Genomic DNA, 27,407 nt, shown 5'->3' with positions numbered 1-27,407 from the left:
TTCGGAGAAAACTCAATCTGTTTGGAACAGACTCTGAGCAATCTGTTCAGCTTGTCCTGTTTCGAACTTGATCATGACCTCCCTCCAGAGATCTCTTGCAACCTACAGTTTAGTGTGTGTTTTTTAAGGAGCATCAGTGTTAAGCAACATCAGCTGGCACATACATATCAAAATGACTGACTTTCTGAAGTCTCAGTATTTGTCTTGATAATAGTGAGCAGGGATTTTACTGTCATGAGGGAGGCTAAAATTGTAGGGCATGGTAATATTCAGGCTGACACCTTGGAAAGCAAATCCTTAACATCTGTAGAACCAAAAGTACTTGAAAGAAATCCTCCTTAAAGTGCTTGGAAGCTGCAGATCCTCAGTTTCCATCACTCAGCTCTATTTCTGGACCAGTACAAACTTGCTATAGTAGAATAAACTACTTTCTTCTCTCATCTTGCTGCATATTTCATACTTTACAATACTCTCTAGTAACACATGCTGCTGAACTGCCATATGGTATCCTGCAAACACAAGATAACTTGAATAAAGACAAGGCCAAAAGAAAACTGTCAAATTACACTTTATTCGTATTGACAAAATAGGCAAAAGAAAGATTTTGTGTTCAGAGATACAAATTCATTATTTGCTGACAAAATGCTCGTATACCCACGTTGGGTATTTCCACTTTCAAAACTACACTGAGTGGATTTTAACAAGGAATTCTTCCTTACCCTAAGATAAGGAAAACAAATGCCCATGAAACTAATTTCATGTGAAATTTGTCACCTGCTTGTGGCTCAAATTTTACTCCTAAGTTCATGATTGGCAGCAAATAACTACATTTGGCCTCACCAAAACCATATGTAAAATTAAGATTATTAAATAAGCAGTAGCAGCATACCCAAAATACTTCTTGTACAAAGAACATTGCACTTGAACACCCACAAGCATTTACCCTTATTTACACATTAGTTTGTATTCAACAGCAAGACTCATATATACAGAAGAACAGCAGAAACCTTAACAGCCCCAGACAAGAGCATATCTAGTGTTGACTCCTTAACATTTTTCCATACAGTTTCCCAGGATGTCTCAATTTTTTTCACTATATACTATTGCATAAAAAATAGACTTTACAAGAAGTTCAGTCCCCAGGTAATAAATCAGAATATTTCTATGTACTATTAAATGTTCACTGCACTCGGGAGCACTGGAGACCAGGTCGGCTCCTCAAACAAAACAGAACATGGCAGGCGCTATCTATTTAAACACTGTGCTTTACCTTACAGACACTGAAATTGTTTAGCTGTGCAATAATTACCCAGTGAGTTCCAAAGGCAGTTCCCTGCCACACAGAATCTCCCACTGCCTGGCAAGCAACGAAATTAACTTCTCCCTGCTTTCTGCACTTGGTATAAAGATGTACCACTGGATCTCTCTGTTCCTGCTGCCTTCTTGTTTAGTATTTCCCTTTGCAACACTATCAGTTTTGCCAAAGTGATCCAGTGTTAAATTCTGCATCAGATCCTGATTCTGAACATCATCAAATACAAACGTAAGGGCTTGTGGGTATGTCTGATAACCCATAAGTACTCTGTCTAAATCCCGGATTCGTCTTCCATCTGCAAGCTGATACTTATCTCTTTTTGGCGGTTCCTTAGCAAATTCAGGGAGTGGGTAACTGATATAATCTTCATCAAAGAGGAACAAATCAGAGCTGGTTAATATAAGTGTTTTAGGTTGCAGTGAATTAGCGTTTTGGGCAGATCCTGCAACATTATTTACTTGAAATGCCAACACGTACAGAAGGATATTGAGGGATTGAAGATTAGTCAAACCATCCATCTTCTCTGCCACTAGAAAAGCAAGGTCCCCAATTTCCTCTTCATTAGGATAAATGAATTTTACTCTGCTAGAGTGAATCAGTTCATAATTCTCCATTTTTCCTGCAAGAAACACATATTATTCTTTCATTTAGTAATAAACAATACTTTCTTAATGCATTAGGTTAAGCAACAACTTTTGACAGCTGCAGCTGGAAGAATTCAAGTTAATAGGTCAGCATGAAACTTGCAGCAAGATCTACCCTACACAACCCAAAACAGCGTATAGGAAGTGCTGCTGCTGCTGAACTCAAGAAGCCATCACTGACTTCACATGTGCAAACTTGATATTTAACAATTCTGTTCAAATAAGGCACATAAGGTAACTAAAGTCAGGGATTTTGCTTAAAGTACCAAGTAGGCAACAACTGATGAACAAATTTCCCTCAAAAGAGTGTTTAGATGATGCCCCAAGTATGACACCTAAACTCACAACATGTAGAAAAGACCCCTTACCTGTGTTTTTACTCCCAAATTCAGAGTAGAAGTCTTTATCTACTGGTTCAGGTGAAGGCGTGCGTGCAAGCAATGACAGAACTGCCATGAGCTGCTGTATGAAGGTGTGAGTGTTGTAGCTGTCTCTTGTCAGGCAGGTGACTATGTGATCTGCAGAGGGTCCTGAAAGAGGACAGAACAAAAACCATTGACACATCTGCATAACCTCTTCGACTAGCATGCAACTGTCACTGAAGACGACTTCTTGCAAGGGTTATTTCTCCCGAAAACATGCATCAGTACCCAGAAAGCTTTCAAGTCCTTGGAAAAGAATAATAGAATCCTTAGAAATCCCTCGTAAAACAAAGAATATAATTTCTCTTGATTTAAAATATGACGCAAACTTACAATTTAACTGTTCTACTATTGCTATACAGGTTGAACCTTATCATCTTATTGTTATGATTTACCCTACAGAAAAAACTTTTCTTTGTGAACCTGTCGTATGCAAGGTCACTTTAAATCATTTCCACAAGGGAGATTCCCCCCTTCCACTGAGGTCCCAACACAATGAGAAGACATTTTAGAAGGCAGGATTGCATGGCTCACATGCAGTGGGACTCTGAGGCAAAGCACCAGCCCAGAAACTTTACTCACGTTATTTCCATTAAATCCTAAGTTGACACGGTTATCCTTCATAAGCTTTAAGTCTAAGACAAGACTAAGCAGACAAAATAGAACTAGAAAAATCTTACAGCACAAGACTAACTCACCAGTAATCCGGAAGTACTGGTCAAACAGACCAACATTTACTGACTGCAGGTCATTAAGTTTTAACACAAAGCAGCAAGAGAGGTGGAAAGAACTATTTTCACAATCTGAGTTTTCTTTGTTCCACAGAACTGTTGAAAAGAGATATAAAATAAAGTCAAAAGAAAAAATCCTTCTTCTTTCCATACACAATTTTTCATATTAGCTCTTGAAGGAAGAAATCAGGAAGAAGGTGGGAATAGTGGCTAATAACTTCTCAACAAATATGACCAAATCACCTTAACAGCATTTCTTGAAGTAGCTGCCATATCACACATTTAAATCAGGAGATACATTAACAAATCACTTGCATGAATTGAGTGCACACTGAGTTTCATCACCCTTCAATTTCCATTTTGGTTACAGAAGAGCCTTTAGCTGCCCAGCTGATGCTAAGGTCTATGACATGACATCCAAGAAAAGTATAAATACAGTGGCACGTGGAAGGGTCTGTCTGAGAAGCAGCCATGCTCAAGACCTTGTGTTTTGAACATAAAAGCTTCACATGAGTACTTTGCATACAGTAAACTGTGCCACTTAGACCTCCTAACTGAGGGAGCAAGAGCATCAACCAAAAGCGGTACTTAAACTGAAGACAAACAGAACAGGGATTAAACTTGCAACCTTGCTGAAGGATCAAAACAGCTCTCTTACCTGACTGGTGCTCATCAGCACAAATGAAAGAATCATCCAACAGAAAGTAAATAGCTTTTGTTGAGAGAAGCACGCAAGCCATCACTTCCACACTGGGAGTCTTGTAAAACAGAACTGAAGACCACATGAGATGCCTCAACTCTTCATTTTCCACCTAAGATGTAAATTGTATTTAATACATCACTTGGTACACTTTGATATTTCAGATAAGTTTCATCATCTTAGAAGCAACTTTTAACTACTAGTAAAACACATTCAAAATCTGAAGTATCTGAACATGTTACAAGCAAAGCAGAAGTTCACACCAAAGCTGCTAAACGCTATTCTTTCCTTCTGCCACTTTCAAGGGAAGAGTTTTTTACAATGTTGACAGGTCACAAGGCCTCTTTTTGTACACCTGCATCAGGCACAATACCTCTGCAATGTTGCCATGGAAAAACTCAACTAGGGCATTTCCTTTCAGCCCAGCCACATACTGCAGAGACCCAGAAACACAGAGGTGAACAGGAATCTGATTATCTTCTGTTATCTTCTGCAGCAGAAATTCAGATGGATATAAAGATGACAGTGTCAGATGTGGCTTGCAAAAGCTAGAAGAGATCCAGAAAACACATTGAATCAAAATTTAAGGAAATATGAGAGCTCCTCCCCTGCAAAAATGGATACTTTACATTTCAGTCAGAAATCAGGGCAACTTCTATTCTTACTAGTCTACTTTAAATGATTTCTCTTAAGCATAGCTGTCAATCTGCTGTAACCTGAGCCTCCAAGCACAAGAAATGGGAACCCTCCTTCCACAAGAAAATAGGTTCTGTTGCAGTCATAAAACAGAAAGAAACAAAAAAGACTGGCATGTACAGCTCAGGCTGAGCAGTCATAAATACCACGGCATCAGAACGAAAAAGTTCTTCAATGCCAGGCCAAAACCAACTACAACAACTGTAAACACACTGGCTAAGCCATATTAACTTTAGCATCATGCAACAGACCTATGGGAATCGTTACCTTGCTGACTGACCATGTCTGTTTGCCTCCACAATGTGATTTCTTACAGCATCTGATTTGCCTGAAGCTTTGAAAATAACAATAGTCTTTACATCCTGCAGGAGTGTCCTTAGAAGACTGTAGATTCGTAGGAAGTGGAATTTCTCATGAGGTAGAACAAACACTGCTGTAACAAATCTGTATCCAACAAGTAACTCCAGCACATGCCCATCCGAAAATGAATCCTTTTGCTGGATGGAACCATGAGTCGGATGCAACACGAGTGATGCTAACGGAATCCTATTCAACTTAAATACACTTTCCAAGTCTTCTGTGCCTACCCGTTTCCCCGGCAGTAAACTGAAATCCACATTTACTATGTATAAATGCTGGGGCGTTAGAAATATCCAGCATGGATAGACCACACAGGGACTCTGGTCAGAAGATTTACAGACTGAAGAATAAAGTGCAGAACACAAAGCATTTTTTGACCATTCTTTGTTACTGCCAGCTGACTCCAGTTGATGCAAGTTTTTCTGAACGTTGTTTTTATTCCCATAAACAAGATATGTTGGGAAACAACCTTTTATTTCAACATCCTCTGCTGAAATGCAATTCAATTCCATAAGCTGACAGAGAAACTCTTGGAGGTTTGCTTTTCCACAGTTCAAGGTGGAGCTTGGTAACACTGGTGTGTAGTGTTGAGAGCAACACGTATGTAAACAGGAGTAAAAGTCTTGAAGATTTTGGGAATCTGAAACAATAAACAAGTAGTTGTCACTGTTTTTCAGCTTCAGTGTTAAACAGATTTCTGGCAGGAGAAAGCCAAATTCTGTTAGATCAGTATATGGAAAATACAGCGTTAACTTCAAGGCAGAAAAGATGTGCTGGCAATTTCCTCTCAATTCCTGATGAGGAATCTCAAACACAGCAAGCATGTCATCCGTCAAAACCAAACACGAAGCAAACTGCCTGAGCCCTTTATGAATGTGAATCAAAAAACTCCAGAGAATTTTGACTATGTCAACGCTCTCCATTGCTGTGTTGTCAGACAGACGAGTATCTGAAGTGGTGCTGAACTCAAAAGTCTGTTCTCCTTCATGAAGTCCCATTTCAAAATACCCATCTTCTTTGTCTATGGTTTTGGAATCACCTGGAGGGCTTCCTTTACTCTCAGTAAAGCAGGGCGGTGATCTCTGCACAGTCTGCGCTATCAAGGCAGAAAGGTGCTGGATAAAATCTTGGTTTGTGGCAGTGTAAGACATACAATTAAAAGGCAAGATGACAGTGTTACAGGGGTCAGGCACCGCGGGGTGTTCTTCCTCTGAAGGATCCAAGCTTCAAAAGAGATAACAAGAGTAAGAGATTGCAAGAGTAAGTCGAAGCTTGAGTTTAAAACCAGTCATCGCTACCTACAATTCATGATGCTGCTTCTCAGAACTTTGAGGTTTAACCTTGTTACTGCAGTTAGGTCAGTGTAATTACGTAAAACACCTTTGCACTGCACAAAGCCATTGATTTTAAAGGCAGGTAGTACGTAATTCTATAGGAAGTAAAAATTAACTCCCCTTCCATTTCCCAACCCAAATAATCACACTGTTACGAGTTAAAGCACTCTACAAAACAGCCCTTGCTGGGTTTGAAACTACCAGAGTTCAAACATTAAAAGCACTTCATGCCATTACAACCGTTTTCATTCAAAAACATCCAGCGGCAGGAATACAACCAAAGAGACTGTTCTGCCTTAAACGTTGGGTTTGAAAATGTAGCATCCATTGTTATTATCCAAAAGCCAACAAGGACATCAACCAGAGCTTCTATAACTAACTCACCACACATGATGACCACTCCCATACACTTTGCATGAATCCAATAGAGAGGCAGGTGCCTAAGGAGAAGAAAACATCAGGAAGCTATTGACTACAGACAGCTGCTGTCAGACTTCAGCATACAAGAGAAACAAAGTTAAGGTTGGCTCACGCTTTTTAAATCTAGCCAGCTCACTGTGAAGTCCAGTTGTACTCACAGGCAGGCAGCTCAAAGCTACCCTTTTAGGAGCCTGAAACACTTTTGTTTCCTTTAGATCGGGCATTCAGCTAAGACAGGAAAAAACTCTGCTGCTGACTTGAGAACAGACCTGACCTGTGACCTACAGACATTTCAGCACACTACAAATTTTTAATGAAGCAAAGTGGGGCAAAAAGGTGAAGGAACTTGACAAAGACCAACCACACTGGTAGCACAGGAGGAGATTCCTCCAAGTCTTGCTGCCTTATTTCTTGAAGCCATGCACACAGGACATTTGTATGCAAAATAAATGACAAATCACAATACAGAAGCTGTCAAACAGTAGTTTGAAGGAGACAAATTAAGGCCATTACCTATTGATAACAAGGTCTTCCACTCTACTAGCAAGAGGACAACCTTCCAAAAATGGGTATTGTAATAAGTCTTACACTCAGTATCTAAGTGGATATTAAATAATGTGATACTATTACTGGGTGACAGTGAAAATAACTCTCTGCAAATCCTGTAAACTTGGATTATGCTTTGAAATCACAAGGTGGACTAACTCCTTCAAATTTGGGACTGCCTCCATTTCCATTACAATATCTCAGAGAATCAAAACAACTTCACTATGGATTACTAAAATAAGAGGCATTTAATATCAGAAATAAGCTTGCAAAAACACTTTAAAAAGGCATTTAAAAAAGGAGGGCAATTACCTGATTTTTACATCTGGAGTCTGGCATTTCAAAGCATCTCTGGGGAACTGTATGGTCTGAAGGAGTCGAACCACTGGATTGCAAAAAACTGCTGGCTAGGACTATTTCTTCACAAATTATTTCTAGAACAAATATAAACAGCTCTTAAAATCACTGAAGAAAACCCAAAGTGAGTATCTAACAGTGTGTGCCAAACAAGCAGAATTAAAATTGTATAATCAAGATCTGATCATAAATCATAATAGCCAGGAGAAAAGCAGGTACAACTTTAGTCTAATTACGCAAGTATCTTTAACTGCACTGAAAGTTGCAGTAAAGACGGCTAAAGCTCATTTTTCAAGTCAACAATCAATTTAAATCTCAGTAGCTGGTGTAAGAATTATTCACATGATTTAGTTAACAGAAAGAGTCAGGTTTGTTACCATCGACTCTTACCAACACACTGCCAGGCTGGTAAAACCACAGCTGGTAAACTTAGTAGCATCCTCTCCGATTTCTACAGCAGGCACTATATCTGTGTAAAACCTTCAACCAGATTCTAAAGGTCTGGGTTCCTCAAAATGCCCCTCAAGACAATCATCTCACCTTATGCAGAACCTTTCTGAAAGGTTTGAAGCTGAATCACCAGTAAGCATGAGTGCACATAACCCAGCATTTTTGGGGACACCGGCCTTTTTGCCTGTTTTATACTCACAGCATTGCACCGACAGAGCAAACCTATTTTTATCATTACCACTGAGCCAGCTAGCTCAAATATATTAATATGCAAACAAGCAACAGCATGAGTGTGGATATGTTTTTGGCTTGAGCATAAAAACTCTCACACTTCTTTGGATGGATGCTAAAGTCTAGTAGATTACATCAAATCATCTCAGAGTCAGAGGAAACGAGGTATTCATTGAACAAATTACTGCATTAGCAAGAAGGAAACGCAAATTGACAGGAAAAACATGACAGCATTATTTTTGGCTTTTTGTTTCCTGCATAAATATTTAATCTTTTTCCATAAGCCATTTGCCAGTGACATTTAATTTGAATAATATATTATGGAAACAGATGGCATCTAGAAAAACTGCAGAGAAAAATTCATAGAAATAGCATATCAGGAAATTAATTCCATTATTCATGATTTAAGGTCTAACAGTGAAATTAATTCCTAGCATACTCCCATTTTTCTAAATAGATTTCTCAAAATGAATATTTTGAAGACAACTCTTGATAACTGTAATGTAGCAAATAGTCAATTCCTATTGTTAAAGCTGAGAAATAGCCCGCCCTAATCCTCATTTTCCCACTACTTACAAAAGCCTTCTCCAAGATACTAAAGAAAACTTAGGGAATAGGACTATAGTAAATAAATCCTGAATCTTGTACTGGTCTTTCTATAAAACACCCAAACATTTCAGCGAGATCTAGATTTTTTTTTCCCATGACTCATTTGCTCTTAAACATTTACTTTAATAGGAAAAAAACTATCAACAAATTAAACAGTTCTAGTGATTGCTAGTAGGAATTTTTACAGCTAGTCCTAAGACAGCAGGCTATTATACAAACTGCTTCAATCCTCTAACTTTAATGCTTAATACTTTAAGAGAAGCATTGACTTAGCACTGGAAAAAATAGCACATGAAAAGTGAGCTAGAAGGGCTACAAAAGAAAATTAGGTACATAAACAGCAACTAAATCTGTATCTGAGTTACCTGCCCTTTAATCAAATGCTGTCTCAGGACTCATTTTGATAGTGAGCTAGGAAACCTCTACTGATTGTGCAGAAATCACAGCAATGGACTTTTTTGAAAGACCAAACTTTTCAGGGGCATTTCTCTCCCCCATCCACCAATTTACTGGCAAAAATAAGCTGTTCCCACAAACTGAAACTATAATCCCTACTTTTAAATGGTTACAAAGGCTTCTCCCACTATTCACATCGTACTGCACTTTAAGTTTTCCATCAAACAAAAGCCAAAAAACATATCTATCTTCGCTCAGTCACAAATGACTATTCAAGTCAGTCTCTTGGGCTCCTGCAAACAATGATAGATAAGCCATTCTTCTAAGTTCCTAATGCCACAGGCCTGCTTATTTGAAACACACAGTAAAAATAATGTTCGGGTAAGGTTAGCAGGCGCTGTAGAGCACAACAGATGTGCTGAAATCACAGGCTCAGCCAGAACACTAATCTCACAACTATCTTTTACTCACTTCTTTCTGTCTTCCTTCAGGTTTGACAGAAATGTAGCTTTCAACAAAAGCAATAACGGAACAGATGCTTCTTGAGCTCACATTTTGCAGATCGAGAACAAGCAGAGAAGCCATTTCAAAACCTGTTTATACATGCCCTGGTTTTCCATTAAGGTAGGTATTTGAACAAGGGATCCAAGGTCCTCCGCTGGTGATTTCTGCAGGATGATGCAGTAAAAGAAGTCCTGCACCCAAACTTCCACTACAGTTAATTAACACTACAGTTAATAACAACTCAGCTTTGCGAGTTCCCGTACACCTTCCACGCCAAAACTATCAGGTCTTGCTGCTTTGTCTCAGTAAGCCCTATATCCATGCACATAATATTCATGTATATCAATGCAGCTTAGAAAAGCAGAACCAAGAGGCTCAGCCCAGCAGCACGATACATACATGATTACCTTGGCTGGAGCTGACAGGACGAGGCAGAGAGGGAGAGGAAGGACGAACAGTAAGAGAAGAACAGTTTGATTTGGAGCTGGTAGCAGTGAGCCTGGAGTCCTCACTGATCTAATAAAGAAAGTACGCAGTGATTAAAGTAAACAACTAAATAAACAGGACACATTAGATCCTGAACTGAGTCTACACAAGCTTTTTCTCTTTTAGTAAAAGGAAAAATCATGCCAGCTTTTTTTTTTTGCAAGGGGTGTCACATCCTCCAAAGTTACTATTTTCACACTACATGTAATGCCACCAAGAACTCATTTAGAGAAGTCATTTTGATCACTAATCACTACTGACAAAACTTGCAGCAAATTTCACAAACCACAATAGACCAAAAATAGGATTTCTATGCTGCAGCAACAGCTTCTGAGAAGTTCTGATTACTAAAAACAAAGCTAGCCAACTGCACAGCACACAGACACACAACAGAAGGCAAGGAGGATTCAGATTTCTGATTCTCACTGCTAAATAGCCACAAAAAGAAAGTTTGGGACTTCTTTCAGTACTCTGCAACACAAGCAGTAAATTCACACCTCTGCAATACTTGCACAAGATGCAAAACATGGCTGTTAAGGTCAACTGTGTATTCACTGTGCACATCATTAAGCCATTTCATCTTTTCCTCCCCCTTTCCTCTCTCGCAAAAGCCAGCACAAAAAGGAAGGTCAGGTAATGACTGACATTACATTGAAAACCAAATAGGAAAAAAGCAATGTTAAAAGTTCATATCGCACTAAAGCACAAAGATAATGTAAACATTTCAGTGCTAAGGAAAGTTTAATGAATTCTACTTAGATCTAATTCGTAGCGGCTTTTTGTACACAGAACATTCTCCTCCTATCATAGCAAACTCACCTTTTTATCAGAGTTGCTCAGTTTGTATTTCACCTCCTTTGCTTTCTGAATAGCTTTTAGTACTTCCACAGTGTCTAATTCCTTTTCTGTTGTAACAATGTTATCCAAACAGACCTAGAAAAATGTTAAAACATCTAAAAAACCTGAAAACAATGCAGCTTTGCAATTTTTAACGTAATAACCAAAAATCATTTCGGATTAATGCAAACCATGGGCATCTTTGTAATAATCAGACAAAAGCAATTATTGCATTAAACCTTGTTAGAACATATGAATTTAATGCAAACTCAGAAATGCTTGGTGAGCTTAACACCCTTCTAGCACAACTGCATTTCAATATTAACAAACTGTTACCCAAAGGGGAAATTTATACTTAGATCCAGGAGCACAGTTGACTAATGTTAATATGGTTTCATTTGCCAAAGACCTTCTCCAACACACCAAAATCTCACCAGGTTTTCAGAATATTCACACTACTTCATTCATCAGGCTTTAAAACCCAGTTTTCTTTCCGAATGCTGCCTTCAAAAGCAGAACCACACACTGCCTTACCTCTGCAGCCCTGTCCCCAAACTGAGCAAGGACTTTGGTCCGGTAATCAGGGATGATGCTCAATGGATTGCTGGATAAGACCACTTTTTCTAAGCATGGGAGGTTTCCTATATTTTTCACTTCATCAATCTGAAAGTTTTTGAAGAAAAAGATGAATAAACATTGGTTAAAAGGAAATGATCATACAGACTGAGCGTTTCTTCCATAAACCACATACGATAACCAGGAAAAATTACTACAGCCACTTTTATTTATTTGCAGTTCCACCCACTAAAAAAAAAAATCACTTGTGATCTAAAGCACAATTTGACACAAAATCAAGTGTTACCTGTTCTATTTTGTTGTTACTTAGATCCAAGTTGACTAACGAGTACAGTTTGTTAAGACCACACAGCCTTTCCAGCTGATTTCCTGCTAAATTCAGAGTTTTGATGTTTCCCAGTTTTGTGTGAACACCCTCCAATGATGTAACCTTGTTATAGGATAAGTCCAGGTGAACAAGGTTGTAAAGATGCTACAAAAGCACAGAAAAAACATATCATACATCAATTCATTAAGATTAAACAATATTGAAGACATTGTATTATGGCTTGCTTATTTACTGTGCAAATGTTTTCATGCTGGACACAGCCTAGCTTGAAAAACTTGATGTGAAATTGTTCATTACGCAGTTTCAAGCTTTTAGAAAGGAACTTCCACTGCATTTTTACCAACCCACAGATACAGCTGGCAGTGAATGATTTTAGTTAAGAACTAAATGTTGTACATCAAAAGAAAGGAAAATACCTAAAGGAAGAAATGGATCATTAAAAAAGTTTTTTGCATTATGAAGGACAAGCTATTTGGGCTTAAACCACTCTCTGAGGAAGATGAGCATCAGAATTCTGAAGCAAGAAAATCTGTCTTCTAAGGTCCCAGGCAGTTTGGACAAAGAAATTCACCTTCAAAAGCACCACTGACCTGTAAATTTTCTACCAGAGATACCCCATTGTGACTCAGATCCAAGAATTCAATCTTCGGAGTTAATTTCTAGAAAAGGAGGAGAAAACCACATACATTAAATCCATTTTAGCCTATGAATCAGGTCATGCTTTCTTCAATATCAGCCAACCAACAACCTGAGAAAAGGTATCAAATGAATGTATTGTTCCTTTTCTCAGCTTCTGGTATTAAAAAAGCATTCCGTATGACCTAGTGCAGCAAAATAGTCGAATCTTCCTCTGACGAAAACCAGGCTACTCTAAGTTGCACAGAAACTTGGATTAAGATAATAGTACCAAAAACCAGAATTGAGTGACTTTTTTCCATGTTTTGCAAGCATTACAAGCTCACAGGAGCCTCTCAAAAGTGCACTGTAACCCAGAAAGTTCTTTTTGAAGGACTCAAACTTGAATTTGATGCCGAAATTTGATGTTAATGTATTTGCATCTGCTTTATTTTGGTTGTAATCTCACTAATGATTTGACTCGTGGTCAAGGCCTGGAATCAGACCTGAAGAACCCTAAGTCTACATCACAAAAAAATCCTGAACAAAACTGTGCTCAAAGTCCATAATCTCTAGCTGAGCTACAGACATAACTCTTACTTCACAAGGAAGTTCAAGTAAGAAATAATGTTCATATTTGACACGTTCTTGTGAGTAATAAAAGAATTAGCATTAATAACTGGTTTACAAAATGTAATTTTAAGGTACTGGTAAAATACTCCAAATAGCGTTCCTATGCTCTTCATGTTGTTTTGATGTCAAAACGGCTGCCAAGCCAGCCACAGGTTTTCAAACATGCAGGAAGCTTCAGCCTTGGGAACGCTCCAACACTGAGCCCAAGAGGTGTTTCGTTCTTTTTCTAAAAACATGCTTGTGGAAGTGGCCTCAGGCCAATGCAAACAGTAAAAGCGTGTTGCAGAGTCAGTAATTACAACAATGTCACCTAGAGAGCACAGAATGACAAACTTTTCTCCTTTAGCAATACTGAGGCAGCAAAAGAAAAAAATCTCCTAAGCCTTACCTTGGGTACGTAATGAACATGAAGTGCAAATGAAAACGTTTCAGAAAGAAGATAAAGCAAACAAAACCCCTGCTGTGTAACATGCCACAGCAGATCACTTATACATTTTTTCCACACCAATGAAAAGATATTTCTTACCACTGAGTCATCAATTTGAGAGATGCTATTGTGACTCATATCCAAAGTTGTTAAAGTTCTCCAAGTTGGGATAACTGCCGTCACTGGGCAACTTGAAGTCGCACCCTCTGGCTCCCACTGATCAAACTCAGAGGCTTCAGGCACGAGGATTTCCTGTTTTAGACAAGCACAACAAAATATTAGCTTTTACTAAAGATTTAAGCATAACAGCTTTGAAAACAATCCGAACAACCGTAACTAATTAAGGCAGATTTCTAAGCTTTATAATCACCTAGATCGAAGTTGTAGGTTTTAAATGTGAGCTGACTGGGTCAGAATTATTTTAGATCTACAGGGAGGAAGCTCCAACACTAGCAGCCAATCCAAACTGGGGAATGTGAATTTTCAGAGACTGAAAATATTGCTACTGGATGTCCCTTACCAAATCAAAGCCCAGAGAAAAGAATAAGACATGTGCATGCAGTCCTGGAAGAACTGGAAACATACATCCCAATGAAAGCACCAGAAATGTCCCCATAGGGGACATAGGTAAACACTTCCTCCATTTATTAAAGCTGAAATTCTGGAAGGTTAGTAAATCCTTTCAATTTCATTATTTTAGAGGCAGAACCCACAACAGGCAGTACAGAAAACTACATAGACTCCACCTGGATATTTCCACAACATGCATGTTATTTTTGCATGTGCTTTAAACACTCACCAGAAGCAGGAATTCACTCTTACCTTCATTGATGTAGCTGAAAAGCGAACACTCATTGTGGCCAGAGCATGTTTTGATGAAGTCAGCCCTTTGATAAGCTTTCCCCCACAATGACTGATCTAGTTAAAAAAAAAAGTTAAATTCAGAAATGCTAGAATAGACAATTCATGATACAGAAGAGGCAGCTAGAATCTTCAACAGCAGATGCCCTACCAGTATGGAAAGCAGTTGCAGAACTCCCTTAAAATCTCCTGAGAATATCAGGTAAGAAATAGCAATATTTAGTACAGCTAAAGCAAGAAATTGGAGGCAACTACAGAAAAGCGAAATTACAACATCTATTTGAACAAAGCTTCTCTGTTGACTTCCTACCTGCCCTGTGTGTTCTTCAAGGTGACAGTTTAAGTGGGCACAGTATTGAACTGTTACCAAAAAAAAGAGTAATCTCAAGCTATGACATTACCTGCAGATATCTTTATTTAGGTATGTTTTCTGTTTTGTTTTTTGTTTGTTTTTTCAATTATCACTGTTAATTTGTGGACACTGGACACCCTCATTTAGGTCTTCTGCACACGCTGGAAACAACATTCTTTTTCATGACCCACATAGCTCAAGTGACTCTGAACAGTTGAATCTGGCATCCTTATTTCCAAGGCTTGTGAAAAATCACTGTTTCACAAATCAAGCATCACACGCTCCAATTCCAGCACCAAAACAAAGCATGCAATTACCAATTCTGAGACAGGCAGCAGACCTAGCATTGGCAGAGCCCCTACAAAATTATGAGCAGTATCACAGTCATACCTCTATTTGATGAAGTGATTTGAAAATTGACAGATCAAAAGGCAACAGATGCTCCTGAATGTTACTGGTTCCAAAAGGACCCCCTGTTCCAGTGACCTAGTAATCAACATTTAGAAATTAGCGCACCCAGTTCAAATTATCCCGATTGCAGAGAGCCTTGCACAGAAAACAGCACAAATAGTCTCACTTGGAAAGACAGCCAAGGTTCCAAATGATTTCTCAAGAATGGAACTTGCACATTAACTCTTCAGAAAAAAAAGTTGCTCCAGCTAAATGTACTGAACCTGAAGCACTGAAGTTGAACTGCCACCTGGTGCTTGTATTCTGTAGCACATGGGGCACGCAGAGCAAGCAGCAAAGTTACTCAAAAAAGTCTTTCCAATTCACTTATTTGGTAGGAAAAAACAAGCTAGCTCCTGAGAATAGTTTTACATTTATTCTGAAATGGTATTTTTACCTAGAAATTCAGGGCCATCTCATCTATGAAACTGAGGGGTTTGTTAGGTTGTTCGTTTTTTTCTTTCAACTTTCATAATACAGTCAGACAAAGGTGAGAAAGGGAATAGGATTTATATACACATGCATGTATGCACATGTATACATATACACTGGCCTAACCATAGCATCTACAAAGAATGCAGGGCTGCAGCGACTAATATTTATTTGTTTCCCCATTCCTACCAGCACCCAGTAAGATTCTGCAGCTGCATCTGTACATCTCTGCTGAAGAGACCACATCACACAGGAGAATCAATATCTTTGGCAGAATAAAACCCTGTTTAACATTGACTTCTAAATGCTTGCAGGTGTTTACTACCAGTAAAGTTCTCATGCATTCAACCTAGACTCCAAAAGTCATATCAGTCTGGTAGAAACATCTCCAATACCTGGGCAAGTGAAACTCACCTTTAAATACTTCAGTCTACAAGTGAAATCTAGAATATGACCTAGATCTGTTTTGGCATCTCCATTAGCACAGGTCGGCTTCCCCTGTAGCAGCTGCTGAGTGACGGCATATAACTGCAAGGGTCTGATGGTAAAGACTTCTCCAGCCATTAACAACTGCTCTCCTGAAACACAGAGGATGATGGTATCAAGCAATGCTGCAATGGTTACAAATGCATAAATGGTACATAGTAGATCTAATGTTAGAGATCAAATGTAATTTATATTCTAAACCCATGAATGACATACTAAAATAATGTCCTTTTTCACCACGTTAAACCAGAATGGCTGAATTAAGATTATTTTTAGCACCAGGATAATCCAGGTGTGCAAATGGGTGTTCAGCATACAAACCTGAAGCTCCTACTACAATTAATGGCAAATTTCCTTCAATCTTTACAGGACTGGAAACCATGTTAATTTATATAACATTAGAGTTACTAAACTTTTTCCAAGCCCTCCGTAAGTTCTACAACAGCTAGTATTTATTCTATTCAGAAAAAGCAGTGCTTGCCATCTAAAAACCAGATGGTACATGTTTTGCTATGCTGCCTAACATTAAAATTATCATGGGTTAATCATTTCACATGCCTCCTGCTGTTAACAGACAGGTTGGAGCTGTTGCAGTTCAGTAAGTGCATTTCATTTTCATCTACCAGTCTCAGAAAAGCCCAACTGACAAGGAGGGTCTCATGTTTCCTGAATTCTGGAAGAATAATATTAAGTTAGCTATGTAAAGTGGTCTGTTGCATTTAACACACTACATCAGGACTCACTGACACAAAAACTTCATTGCAGGTAACGTTAAAACATACTGAACAGAAAGCTTAAAAGCTTCTGATCACCACTACCACAACCTATTCTTTAAGGACACAGATTAGTAGGCCCCTTCCAAAACCTAAAGTTGCTCATCTGTAGCTGCACTACCTTTACCAGCTCCTCCCAAAATGCAGCTTGAATCAAAGTGCAAACAGCAAGAAACAAGTGAAGAGAAAGAAGGGGAAGAAAAAGTCCCTTAAGTCTGAAATGGAAAATTCAGATGCTGTTTGGAAATCCGTTATCACAGGTATATGAATGCAGACATATAGAGGAAATCACCCCCAGTTCTTGCAAGTTCTAAGTTCTTTACCTTTGTGGAAGAGTTCTTCAGCCAATGCAGCAGTGATCCCATTGATCTCCTGCAAAGATTAAACCATCATAATTAAGTGTTATTTACATACGCAATTCTGATTTTCCAATATGCTGGAATCTCCCTTTTTCGCTACAGTACAGGACTTTTTAGGACAGAAATCAACTGCGATTGTCTTACAGATTTGCTTGAAACCTGATAATACTTTATAAAAATAACATGAAATTATTAAATGTCATGATTTTCATTTCCAAGATGGAAGAGAATTTAAATAATCACATCTCATATCTGAAAAGGGCAACAGCAACTAGAACAGATATCACTAGCCATCATGAGCCCACCCTGAAAGAAAGCTCGGTTTTGAGGAAATCACTGCAAGTATAGTACTCTTTGAGGAACTATTACAATATAGCACTCTTCAATTGTAAACATTAAGACTAACCTAATGCACCAAGCACTAAACATTTCCTCCAAATACCACTAACACACTCAAAACTTTAGATTCACAGGTCTATAGGGAAGAAGAGATAAAAACTAATTAATCTTCTGCACTTCAACTCTATTCTGCTTGCTGCGGAGTAATTCAAAAGTCCCTTTTTTCCCCATCTTCCATCTTCTCCACCCTCCTGGATGGCCCCAGATGCTGACCAATTCCAGGCACTAACAGCTCCAGGAGGAAAGAATAAAGCTGAAAACTCAATGCAGGGATTTGTTCTTTCTAAATCTGAAAGTGCACAAAGATCAGTACAAGCATTTTCCAGCTGGGCATGCTTCTTTCCAGAAAAAGCAAATGCTCTGTGCAAGTCCAGGAACAATTCTGAGCATTCTTGACAGTTCTCTCTCAAAGACCCACAAAAAGAACAAAATAAAACTATCTGTGATAGCAAAGCTTCCCCTAGACACACACATCTTAAGGTAGCTGCAAAGGATGAACAGACATTATGGATCATCACGAAATGAATATTTGATGAGTCTACTCCACTGACAAATCCCTGATGATTCATAACAAGGGAATAAATCCACAGGACATCTGCAGCAGACAGCTCAGCTCGTGTGATGAGGCAAGCGTTTTAGAAAAGCACATTCTTGGTATAACTGAAACCCCACTCACTGAGGGTGAACAAAGCCTCTACGCTACAGTTTTGGGAACAACAAGCTAGAAGCTGCATTCCAAACAAAATTCAACAATTCTGCCTCTCATTTGAATAAGTCAATTGCAGTTATCTGGCACGCAGAGACTTAATCGACAACTGCAGCCTGTATCACTTTCGTCATCTGGGACACAAGGAGAAATTTTTTCTCTGTTTATAAACAAGATCTTGACTTAGACTTTGCAGTGACTAGCACACAAAAAGAGCAACTCTATTCCTCTGTCAGCTCTACAAGAGACCTCTGTCTCAGCTCTAACTACTTACAGGCATCAAACCCACAGCAGTCCATTGTTTGCAGCTGCCTCTAAACAACAGTTTGTGGGTATGCAATTTTTTTCTTGCAAAAGCTTCTATCTGTAAGTTAACAAACTATATCCTCAAAGATGACAAAGTATAAGACAATGCAAAAAAAACAAGCACCACATATCACTGCAGGCATTCTGGTCAATGTCAAACAATGTTCTACCTTGTCACATGCAACTGCTTCCCCTTGCCAAGCTGTACCTGGTTTTCCCTAAGACACAAAGGTTTTAATATATTTATGGTAGGTATTACAACTCCATTTGCTTCTATTAATCCGGGAAATAAAATTAAATAACCACTACCAGAAATAGTATAAATAAGAATAAATATTGCAGCCTTCCTATACAACCTAATGAGGCAATATCAGGGATTATAACGGCTCAAGCATGCACATGGGCTGCCTGGTAACAAAGGTATTTCAGAAGATCAAAGTTCTGTGGGGAAGGTTATTTTCCAGTAGAATTGCTGTGGCAAATATTTAGCTTTTCTGCCGAACACTTAACTTTTTTTTGTAAATATTTAAAAGTCTCCTGAAGTTTCAAGCAAAAACAATTAAGTTTATACCTCAAGCCAGACTCCCCTAAGGCAAGGAAACGCAGATTAAACAACTTTGCCCTCCATACAGAAACACAGTATGGAAAGAGGGAAGCATTCATTCAAATAATGCTCGTTCTTCGGAAAAGGAAAAGGATGAATACAGCAAGAGGAAAAAATAGTCTAACCAAAAACCAAAAGAGGGACTAGAAAGAATTTCTATCAGCATAAATACCTTTGTTGAAGTTACAACATTAAAACATTAATGAAAGATGTCACTCAATGGGGTAGCCAGAGAACAGAAAAATTATACAACTTCCTTGTGATCAGGAAGCTTGCTCCATTTGAAGAGATTTGTCCCTATATCACACACATTTTCAATACATTTAAAACTTACAATCCATTTTAGAAAGCCTGATCATGACAAACCAATCCTTCTCACTCAATTTGTCAGGCAACAGAAACCCTATGAAGCAAGCCTTCTACAGTCATTTAAGTCAAACCCTAAAGTCTTACCAGGATAATTACAGTCATGCAATATGACTAAAACAGCTTCTCCTTTGTTTCTAAAGCTTAATTAACACATCTAATGGGCCACTTGTGACATTTTTGAAGCTTTTATACTAAACCATGAAGGGCCATCTCAGGACATCCCACCCCAAAGCAATTACCGCTCCTCCTTTCCCTTGAGTTCTCCAGTGCATTTTCCTCTTTACGAAGCTCATTCCCCACCTTACAACACGATGCCTTACTGCAAAAAAGCCTAATTATCCACAAGAGATGAACGAACAAACTGCAATATGAAGATGAAAGTCAGCTATTGCTTCTTACTTCAAGCATCCCTTACCGTAAAATTCTGTCTGCTGCCTGGAGCTATTTCTCCAGAGGCCACTCCATCAGTGTGCTTCTCATGGAGAAGCACCATTTTTCTTCATTTGGGCTTCTGGAAACTGTTTCAGTGTGAACCACAGCTCTAACCATCAACCACTAAGTAGGGGTGTTGGGGGGGATCAGTTATACAGTGTTCCTTTAGAGAGCCAGCACTATTGACTTCAGCCTAACAATCAATCCAGCTTCAGATTTATTCACTGTTCCCAACTATCCTGCCAGTGCTCATTTTCTCCTCTGAGGACACTTCTTGCCAGCACAGCACCCAGTGCAACAAAAAATGGTGTCAAAATCTTAAAAATATGCTTTGTTGGTTACATTGTGCAAAATGCTGAAAAAGAACAGAACCAGCTGTTTTGTGAAGACTCCACACAATTCTCTCCTAGTCAGAAAAGTCACCCAAGGAAAGTCACCCAAGTCTCCATTTTATATGCTAAAAGCATAACTTACATATAAATGAAAGTGTAGGAAGTGTGACAAAACTTTTGGAGCAGTAACAGGGAACTTGACTAGCAGGGTTTGAAGGTAGACCTCTAATTCCTTCTGTCTTTTCTCCACCAGGCTTCTGGAATTTTTCCCAATAATCTTCTTGGGAGGTAACAGATTCTTATCTATTTTCTTTTCTGAAACAAGCTGAAAGACAAAGACCAGATTCACTACTCAACTCACCACCTCAACTTGCACAAAAAAATGCAACAAAATACATTAAGAGCACATTGCCTTATCCTGATAAGATCCAAAAATAAAGTTACTTCAGAAAATCCTCCTATTTACTTCAAAAGTCTTCGGTATTTTCAGAAAGATCATTTTATTATAAAACGTTAAATTCAATAACAGCATTTCCTGAGAGAATCGCTTACAGTACCACAGAGCAGAATGTGGACAAGATAAACCAGAACTGGTGTGTTTCTCAGAAAGCAGCCCAGTCTTAAATATAGTGGGTTTTCCCTCATTTTCATCTCTGTTTTTAACCAGCACTGGTTAGTAACTACCCAGTGCTACTGTCTAGGGGCAGTTTCATCATCTGGCCCTCCCAGAAGAGAGTCTTTGATTCAACCCTGCTTTTGGTTACTAGATCAGCTGATCATAAACATCTCTCTTGGCAAAATCTTAATGACTCTAGTCTGAACTCCACTCTTTCTGATAAAAGCTTCTGTCCAAGGCTGAAGTTGTCCACACCAACCGCCCCTACATCAAGAGGGGAGTGTAATAGCAGCAAGTAATATCGTTCACACAAAAAAGTCTGCAGGTCAGATGGTATCTGGTAAATATTCTGTCTCTTTAGGACAGAATTTACATCCCATTCCACAGAACTATACAAACTGTACAAGGCTTTATAAGAGACAAAGGCCAGAGTTTTAATTTCCTTACCTTTTCATGCAAGTCATGGAAATCACTGTAGCGATGCTTGACTGTCCACTGATGATTGCCAACACTGACCTGAATAATGTACACCTGAAAGGAAGAAATCCAAGTAAGAGAACTGCAAACCACATCTTAAAGAGAAGCTGATTGTGAGATGTCCTGGTTAATGTAGCACTATAAGGTGATTCTATATTCAAGTATCACAGTTAACTGAAAGCTAATCCAAAATCTAAGATGACTTCACCAGTGCAGGAAGCCTAATCTCATTCACAAGGATGAGATTACACAATGCTCCACACAAGCACGCAGATGTTTCCTTCATGTAAAACAGTTGCTTTTATTTTTGTAACCCAGAGGTCAACAATCAAGTTCTCTAAGCTACCTTTTTTTATCTGAAGACTTCTGCTAAGTCAAGTCAGTATTCACAGCTGTCCACAACAGCCTGAGACAGCAGCATCACTTCTTCAACCTATGAAGTTCCACAACAGGCAGATGAACTTGGCAACCATCCTGCTGCCAGTTCACAGCTAAGTAGAAATCTGGAGCTTAACCTTTCAGAAGTCTAGACAAATCCTTCAGTCGATTGGATGTTAACTGGTTTAGTCCTTTTAGGGTAAAGCACACGACAGCTTCTTGTGTTACAAGACTCCAGAGTTACAGTGAGAGTTACAATTGTGCCCAAAGAATCACTACAATTATCTAAAGCAACCCAGCGTTTCTTTACACAAAGCTAATTATTTTTAGCCATGCATATACTGAACAATTCAAAATTTCCGTTGTAAGTGAATGTCCAGACGGAACACTACCAGTTCTGCAGGAAACTCAGTCTACTTTTGGATATGCCGAAAGCAAGCTAGCCCAAAGAAACTTCAAAGGTACAAAATAAAAGACAAAGAAAACAAACAAAGCTAGTCCTACAGCTACTTGAAGATAAATTAAATAAACTCTTATCCAATCCAGCTCTACTCCTTGGAGAAAACACTAATTCATAATCAAATCTTGAAAACATTTAAATACACTTAAGAACTTGCTTACTACCACAGATCACGCAGACCTGACTCATAGCTGCTATGAGAATGATGCACATCTCATTGCTAAACCCACTTGAGAAAACAAAAAGCACCAACAGTTCCAACTTGTTACATAAAAGACCAGTTTTCACTTACAGGCCAGCACGATACCAAACATTAGACAGAATACACAGACTGTGTCTCACACGAATTACATTTTTCTAAGAGTCTGACACTGTCTTACCAAAAAAAACCAAGTCCTAGCAAGAACTGAATCAAGATGTCTAATGCATGCAGCGACACATCCGTGTTCAGATGAGTGCTGAAAACACAGAAGAATGCCTACACAGAACTCCAGTGTCAAATTAAGGCCTGTGTCTGCTTTCCTGTCATGTTATGTTGGGAAATGGGAGACCAGGATTATTCACTGTGACAGTGTTAAACTAGAAAAGGAATAACCTGGGCGTTCAAAAGTTCCTCATAACCCAAGGAGAGACTCAAATAAACCATAAGACTAAAGTTGGAACTAAATAAGGGCTACATTTGGAAGCCATAATAAAAAGACTAGTTCTTTTTAAAACCTGACTGTGCTAAATTACAGCAGATTATGCAGTTAAATGCCAAACAGAGGACACAATGCAAAAAACACTTGGATTAGGCACTGAAAACTCAGTAAGCTTCACAGCTCTTATCTCTGTATACAACACAGTCAGAGCAAATATATAAAGGCTTCCTGTCCTTCTCCTGAAGCAGCAAGCACCCACCACTTCTAGAAACAAAGCACAGAGCCAAATGGATAGTCTTGGCAGGAAAATGCCTGTTAAAGTGGTGTTTACATGCACGGATGCAACTCCTCCAATTAAGTCTCTGAAAAGGCGTAGCACTGACCCATGCAGAATGCAGCCAGAGCCAGCCGTATGCACCCACCCCTAACCAGTAGGCAGATGACAGCAACTGACTTCAAACATCCACAATGTGTCATTATCTTAAAGAATAAATACAAATGTAACACATGCTACGAAGACTCATTTCAATGGAGAAATCAATAATTTCGAAGCAAAACCAAGCTAAGTTTCTCAAGAAGTCATCTACATATGACCTGCAATTAATTCTGAGGGCATTAATATGACAAGCTTAAGGTCCTTCAAGGGCTATTTATCAAGCCAACTGCCATGATAGAAGCCAAACATGGTAAGATGATAAAATTTATCATTCTGCACCGTCTCCTAGACATAAATACACTACATGAAACCTACACCCATATTGATGCTATATACAGCATCTCTAGTGAGCCAAAAGACAAGAAGGTTTACAGTCATAGGTTTTCCTCCTTCCCAGGTCTCTACCAAACTCTTCTTGTCTCATATGTCAGTTGTTTTGGCTATGTTCTTCTTTGTGAAGTGCTTGGCACATCTGCAGTGCTGTATATTTTCATGATTTTCTAGCCAGTCCCTCTCCACAGTTAAGTACTCACACTGCCGAACAGCACATCTTCATCTCCCTAAATACGTAAAGGTGAAATATCCACTAAAAAAACCTTTTAAGCTGTATAATTTTTAAGCCAGCCGATAAAGGCACCGCAGTGATTCCAGGCTGCCTTTTGTTTACTTCGTGCACACATTACAAAACCCCACCCATCTCACTTTCCACAGAAAACTTGAATTTCTACAGCATCCCTCATCCAACTCAGGTTAAGAAAAAGACAACCACTTGCTTCACAGGCAGCAGAGCTGCCCACAGGAAGCCCAGGACACAGGTGTGACAGCAACCAGTAGGTCCCAAATTCCAGAGCAGTGATGCAACTGCATCTCCTCCTCAAGCAGTCAATTTACACCCACCATTCAAGCAAGCCGCAGTATTTTCCTTAAATATCAAAGCTAATATTTATATTAAAAACAGCTGCAAATGACAGGAAAAGCAGGAAGGCAATTTTAGGCCAAACAAATGCACAGCAGGAAACAAATGAAGCACAGGCAGCCTTGAGGCCTTCTAGCAACAAGCCAGCCTCCAGTGAGCATCTGCGCTGTGTGGGCCAGCACACGCAGGAGAAATAGCTAGTAGAAGCGCTCATATTTTCCCAACACAACAGAAAAAAACCATGAACAAGTACTGGGTTTTTTTTTTCCTGCTAGATTTTGTGTTCCACCCTAACAACTCCAACAAGAATCACATTTTTGAAGGTGCCTTCAAGATGACACAGAACTGTGGGCCTCTCTGATATATTTTACAGGGTTTAATCTCACAACTGTCAAACAGATGTCACTAAAATGTCTCCTTCTTCGGAGACTGTGAGCTCTGAAATACAGAGCACAAAAGAAAAATGATACATTCAAAAGCAAGGATATAAACAGGACCACTGCCACCTTGACTACTGTGTGCTGATGGCCAAAGATGTTTTCTTTAAGGATATTTCCTTTCTCACCTTTCCCAGATTTGGCTGACTTTTACATCATCTAATCCCTTTACTCAGGTCTTTACCATGTCTTTAAGTGCAGCTAATTTAACCTTGAACACTAAAAGCAAATGCTAATTCTCATAAAACATTTCACTCTGTTAATACTTTTGCAAAATAGCTGGTTGTGTTTAAAGGTCCTGCATTCTCAGTGGATCTTCACACACAAACTGGCTGCAAGCTTGGAATCCTGCTAACAACTTTAGGAGCTGTACATGCAGGTAAGCTTAATGCCATGACTCCTTCAAAAACCACAAGAGTCAAAGTAGGACCAAGTACTGGTAAATCTCTCTTTTCAAACACTTGACTTTTAAAGTCCACCTCCCACTGGATCAGGCTGCTCAAAGCCCCATCCAACCTGGCCTCAAACACCTCCAGGGATGGGGTAGCCACAACCTCTCTGGGCAACGGCCTCATCACCCTCACAGGAAAACAACACTAGCTTGCAGGCTGAAGCAGCACAGTAGCTAACATTTCACCTGCTGTGTGCATACCCTCGAGTGGAATAAGGGGGCAGATAACATTTGGACCTTCTCTCAGCTGAATTGCCTTGAATTTCTTGTTCACTGGTATTGCAAAATACTCACAGAAATTCTCACCACCAATGTGAACACCACCAAGTCTTGGTTCACAGGTGAAGAGGCAGCTTCCAGTCACCAAACCACAATCCTCACCACACCTCTTGGCTGACTGGGGACCATAGAAACAAGCTTGCTTGAGGGATGAACCACATGCTAACACAGACAGTGGCAACACCTCATCAGCGCAGAGTCCTGCCTGTGACTAGGCATTATGAAACCAACAGGACAAAGAGGTGAAGCAATTTCCAAGAATGTGTTGTAAGCTTCTAACCAGCTCCTTCACTGAACACTCATGACATCTCTGTCTGTAAATCTGGCTACTCCTCACCTGCAGCCATTCCCACATAAGGATGTTTCAGGTGTTGCCTATTAGAAGGGAGTTAGGCCCTTCATGTACTACAGCTGTGTAAAAGCTTCATCCTACAAAAAACTCAGAAAGCTCTCCCATTGCTGTTTTCTCCAGATACCTTTTTAGAGGCAATAACCTGAAATATCAGTTGGAACTATTACACAACTTGACAAACACTGCCTTTCTAGACCATTGCTCCCCTTTCCCTTTTTTCTTTTAGGTTCCTACATCAGGGAGAAACCTGATGTCATGGTGTGCTTTCTACAAAAAAAGGAGCATTCAAATCACACTAAAATAAGGTAGGAGCAGAAAACATTTTTAGTTACATAACTAAAGGGTGGTGTGCTTGAGATGTTTTCTGTCTGCAATTATGCTGAGGTTTGTTTTATGATGAGCTTCTTCCTGAAAAACAGACCAATTACCTCTTGCTACAATGTGACCAGCTAAAACAGAAGTCATGCATCAAAAATGTAATTCCTTCCCCATACAAAAACACTGCTGGTAATCTTTCCTCTTTTTCTTTTTTTCTGTTGGGTAAGAGAAAAACTGCCTATGCAAAATCAGAATGTCATGAGTTGGAAGGGACCAGAAAGGATCATCGAGACCAACTCCTGTCCCCACATAGGACAACCCAAACATCCACATTGTGTCCAAGGGCATTGTCCAAATGCTTCTGGAATATTATCAGGCTTAGTACTGTGCCTGCTTCCCTGGGGAGCTGTTCTAGGGCTCCAGCACCCTCTGGGTGGAGAACCTTTTCCTAACATCCAACCTAAACCTCCCCCAGCACATCCTCCTGCCATTCCTTCAGAATCATCTGCCTTCCTCTGAAAACAAGATCAGCTTTTCAAGAAGGCGTTTTGCAGTATTTTCACCTGAAGGAAAGGTCGTTCATGGACTCATGGAATGGTTTGGGTTGGAAGGGACCTTCAAGCCTTTCCAATTCTATAGAATAACCAGGTTGGAAGAGACCCACCAGATCATCGAGTCCATCCTCACAGGGACACCTCCCACTACACCTGGCTGCTCTAAACGCATCCCACCTGGCCTTGAACTCCTCCAGGGATGGGGCAGCCACGATTTCTCTGGGCCAGCGCCTCACCACCCTCATCGTGACGAATTTCTTTCTCACGCCTTATCAAAATCCTCCTCCTTCCAACGTAAAACCATTCCCCTTCCCCCTATCGCTCCATGCCCTTGGGAAAAGCCCCTCCCCAGCTTTCTTTACATATTTTTTTCCCTATTTAGCTCAGCTTTAAGCACTGCCTTTACCCAATAGCCGTTTTCCACAGCTCAGGGAGCGCGGGAAGGAGGCACCGCAGCTCCCACACCGCTCCCCCCCCGCCACCGGCCCCGCACCGTGTAGTTCTCCACCAGCTCCGAGCCCAGCACCCGGGCCTCCCGCGGGGGCTCCTCGCCGTCCTCGCCCGCCGCCTCCATGTCGCCGGGGAGGGGAGGTGAAGCCGCTCACGCCGCCCCG

General features: G+C 39.7%; 1 protein-coding gene across 2 annotated transcripts; it reads right to left on the bottom strand.

Annotated features, from left to right (window-relative positions):
* Positions 1-553: 553 nt before the first annotated feature.
* On the bottom strand, positions 554-27,407 carry NISCH (nischarin). Of its 2 annotated transcripts, XM_069865841.1 has the most exons (21): positions 27,287-27,403; positions 21,542-21,625; positions 20,621-20,803; positions 17,295-17,343; positions 16,127-16,290; positions 15,221-15,316; positions 14,440-14,535; positions 13,717-13,869; positions 12,533-12,601; positions 11,901-12,086; positions 11,573-11,701; positions 11,021-11,134; positions 10,123-10,231; positions 7,481-7,602; positions 6,587-6,642; positions 4,776-6,092; positions 4,186-4,360; positions 3,771-3,924; positions 3,080-3,208; positions 2,328-2,489; positions 554-1,934 (listed from the first exon to the last, which is right to left on the bottom strand). In XM_069865841.1, exons 1-21 carry the CDS (start codon positions 27,365-27,367, stop codon positions 1,306-1,308), a joined length of 4,257 nt encoding a protein of 1,418 aa, XP_069721942.1. In that variant the 5' UTR covers positions 27,368-27,403; the 3' UTR covers positions 554-1,305. The 2 variants fall into 2 exon arrangements, 1 of the variants encoding a protein (XP_069721942.1); XR_011338195.1 differs by lacking the exons at positions 554-1,934; positions 2,328-2,489; positions 3,080-3,208; ... (1 more) ...; positions 4,186-4,360; positions 4,776-6,092 and having other exon boundaries at positions 6,624-6,642; positions 10,115-10,231; positions 27,287-27,407.

The sequence above is a fragment of the Phaenicophaeus curvirostris genome, chromosome 11, assembly GCF_032191515.1.
Source record: "Phaenicophaeus curvirostris isolate KB17595 chromosome 11, BPBGC_Pcur_1.0, whole genome shotgun sequence".
NCBI classification, from domain to species: domain Eukaryota; kingdom Metazoa; phylum Chordata; class Aves; order Cuculiformes; family Cuculidae; genus Phaenicophaeus; species Phaenicophaeus curvirostris.
Note: the sequence above shows the minus strand (reverse complement) of the source record. Positions and strands in the feature narration are given on the sequence as shown.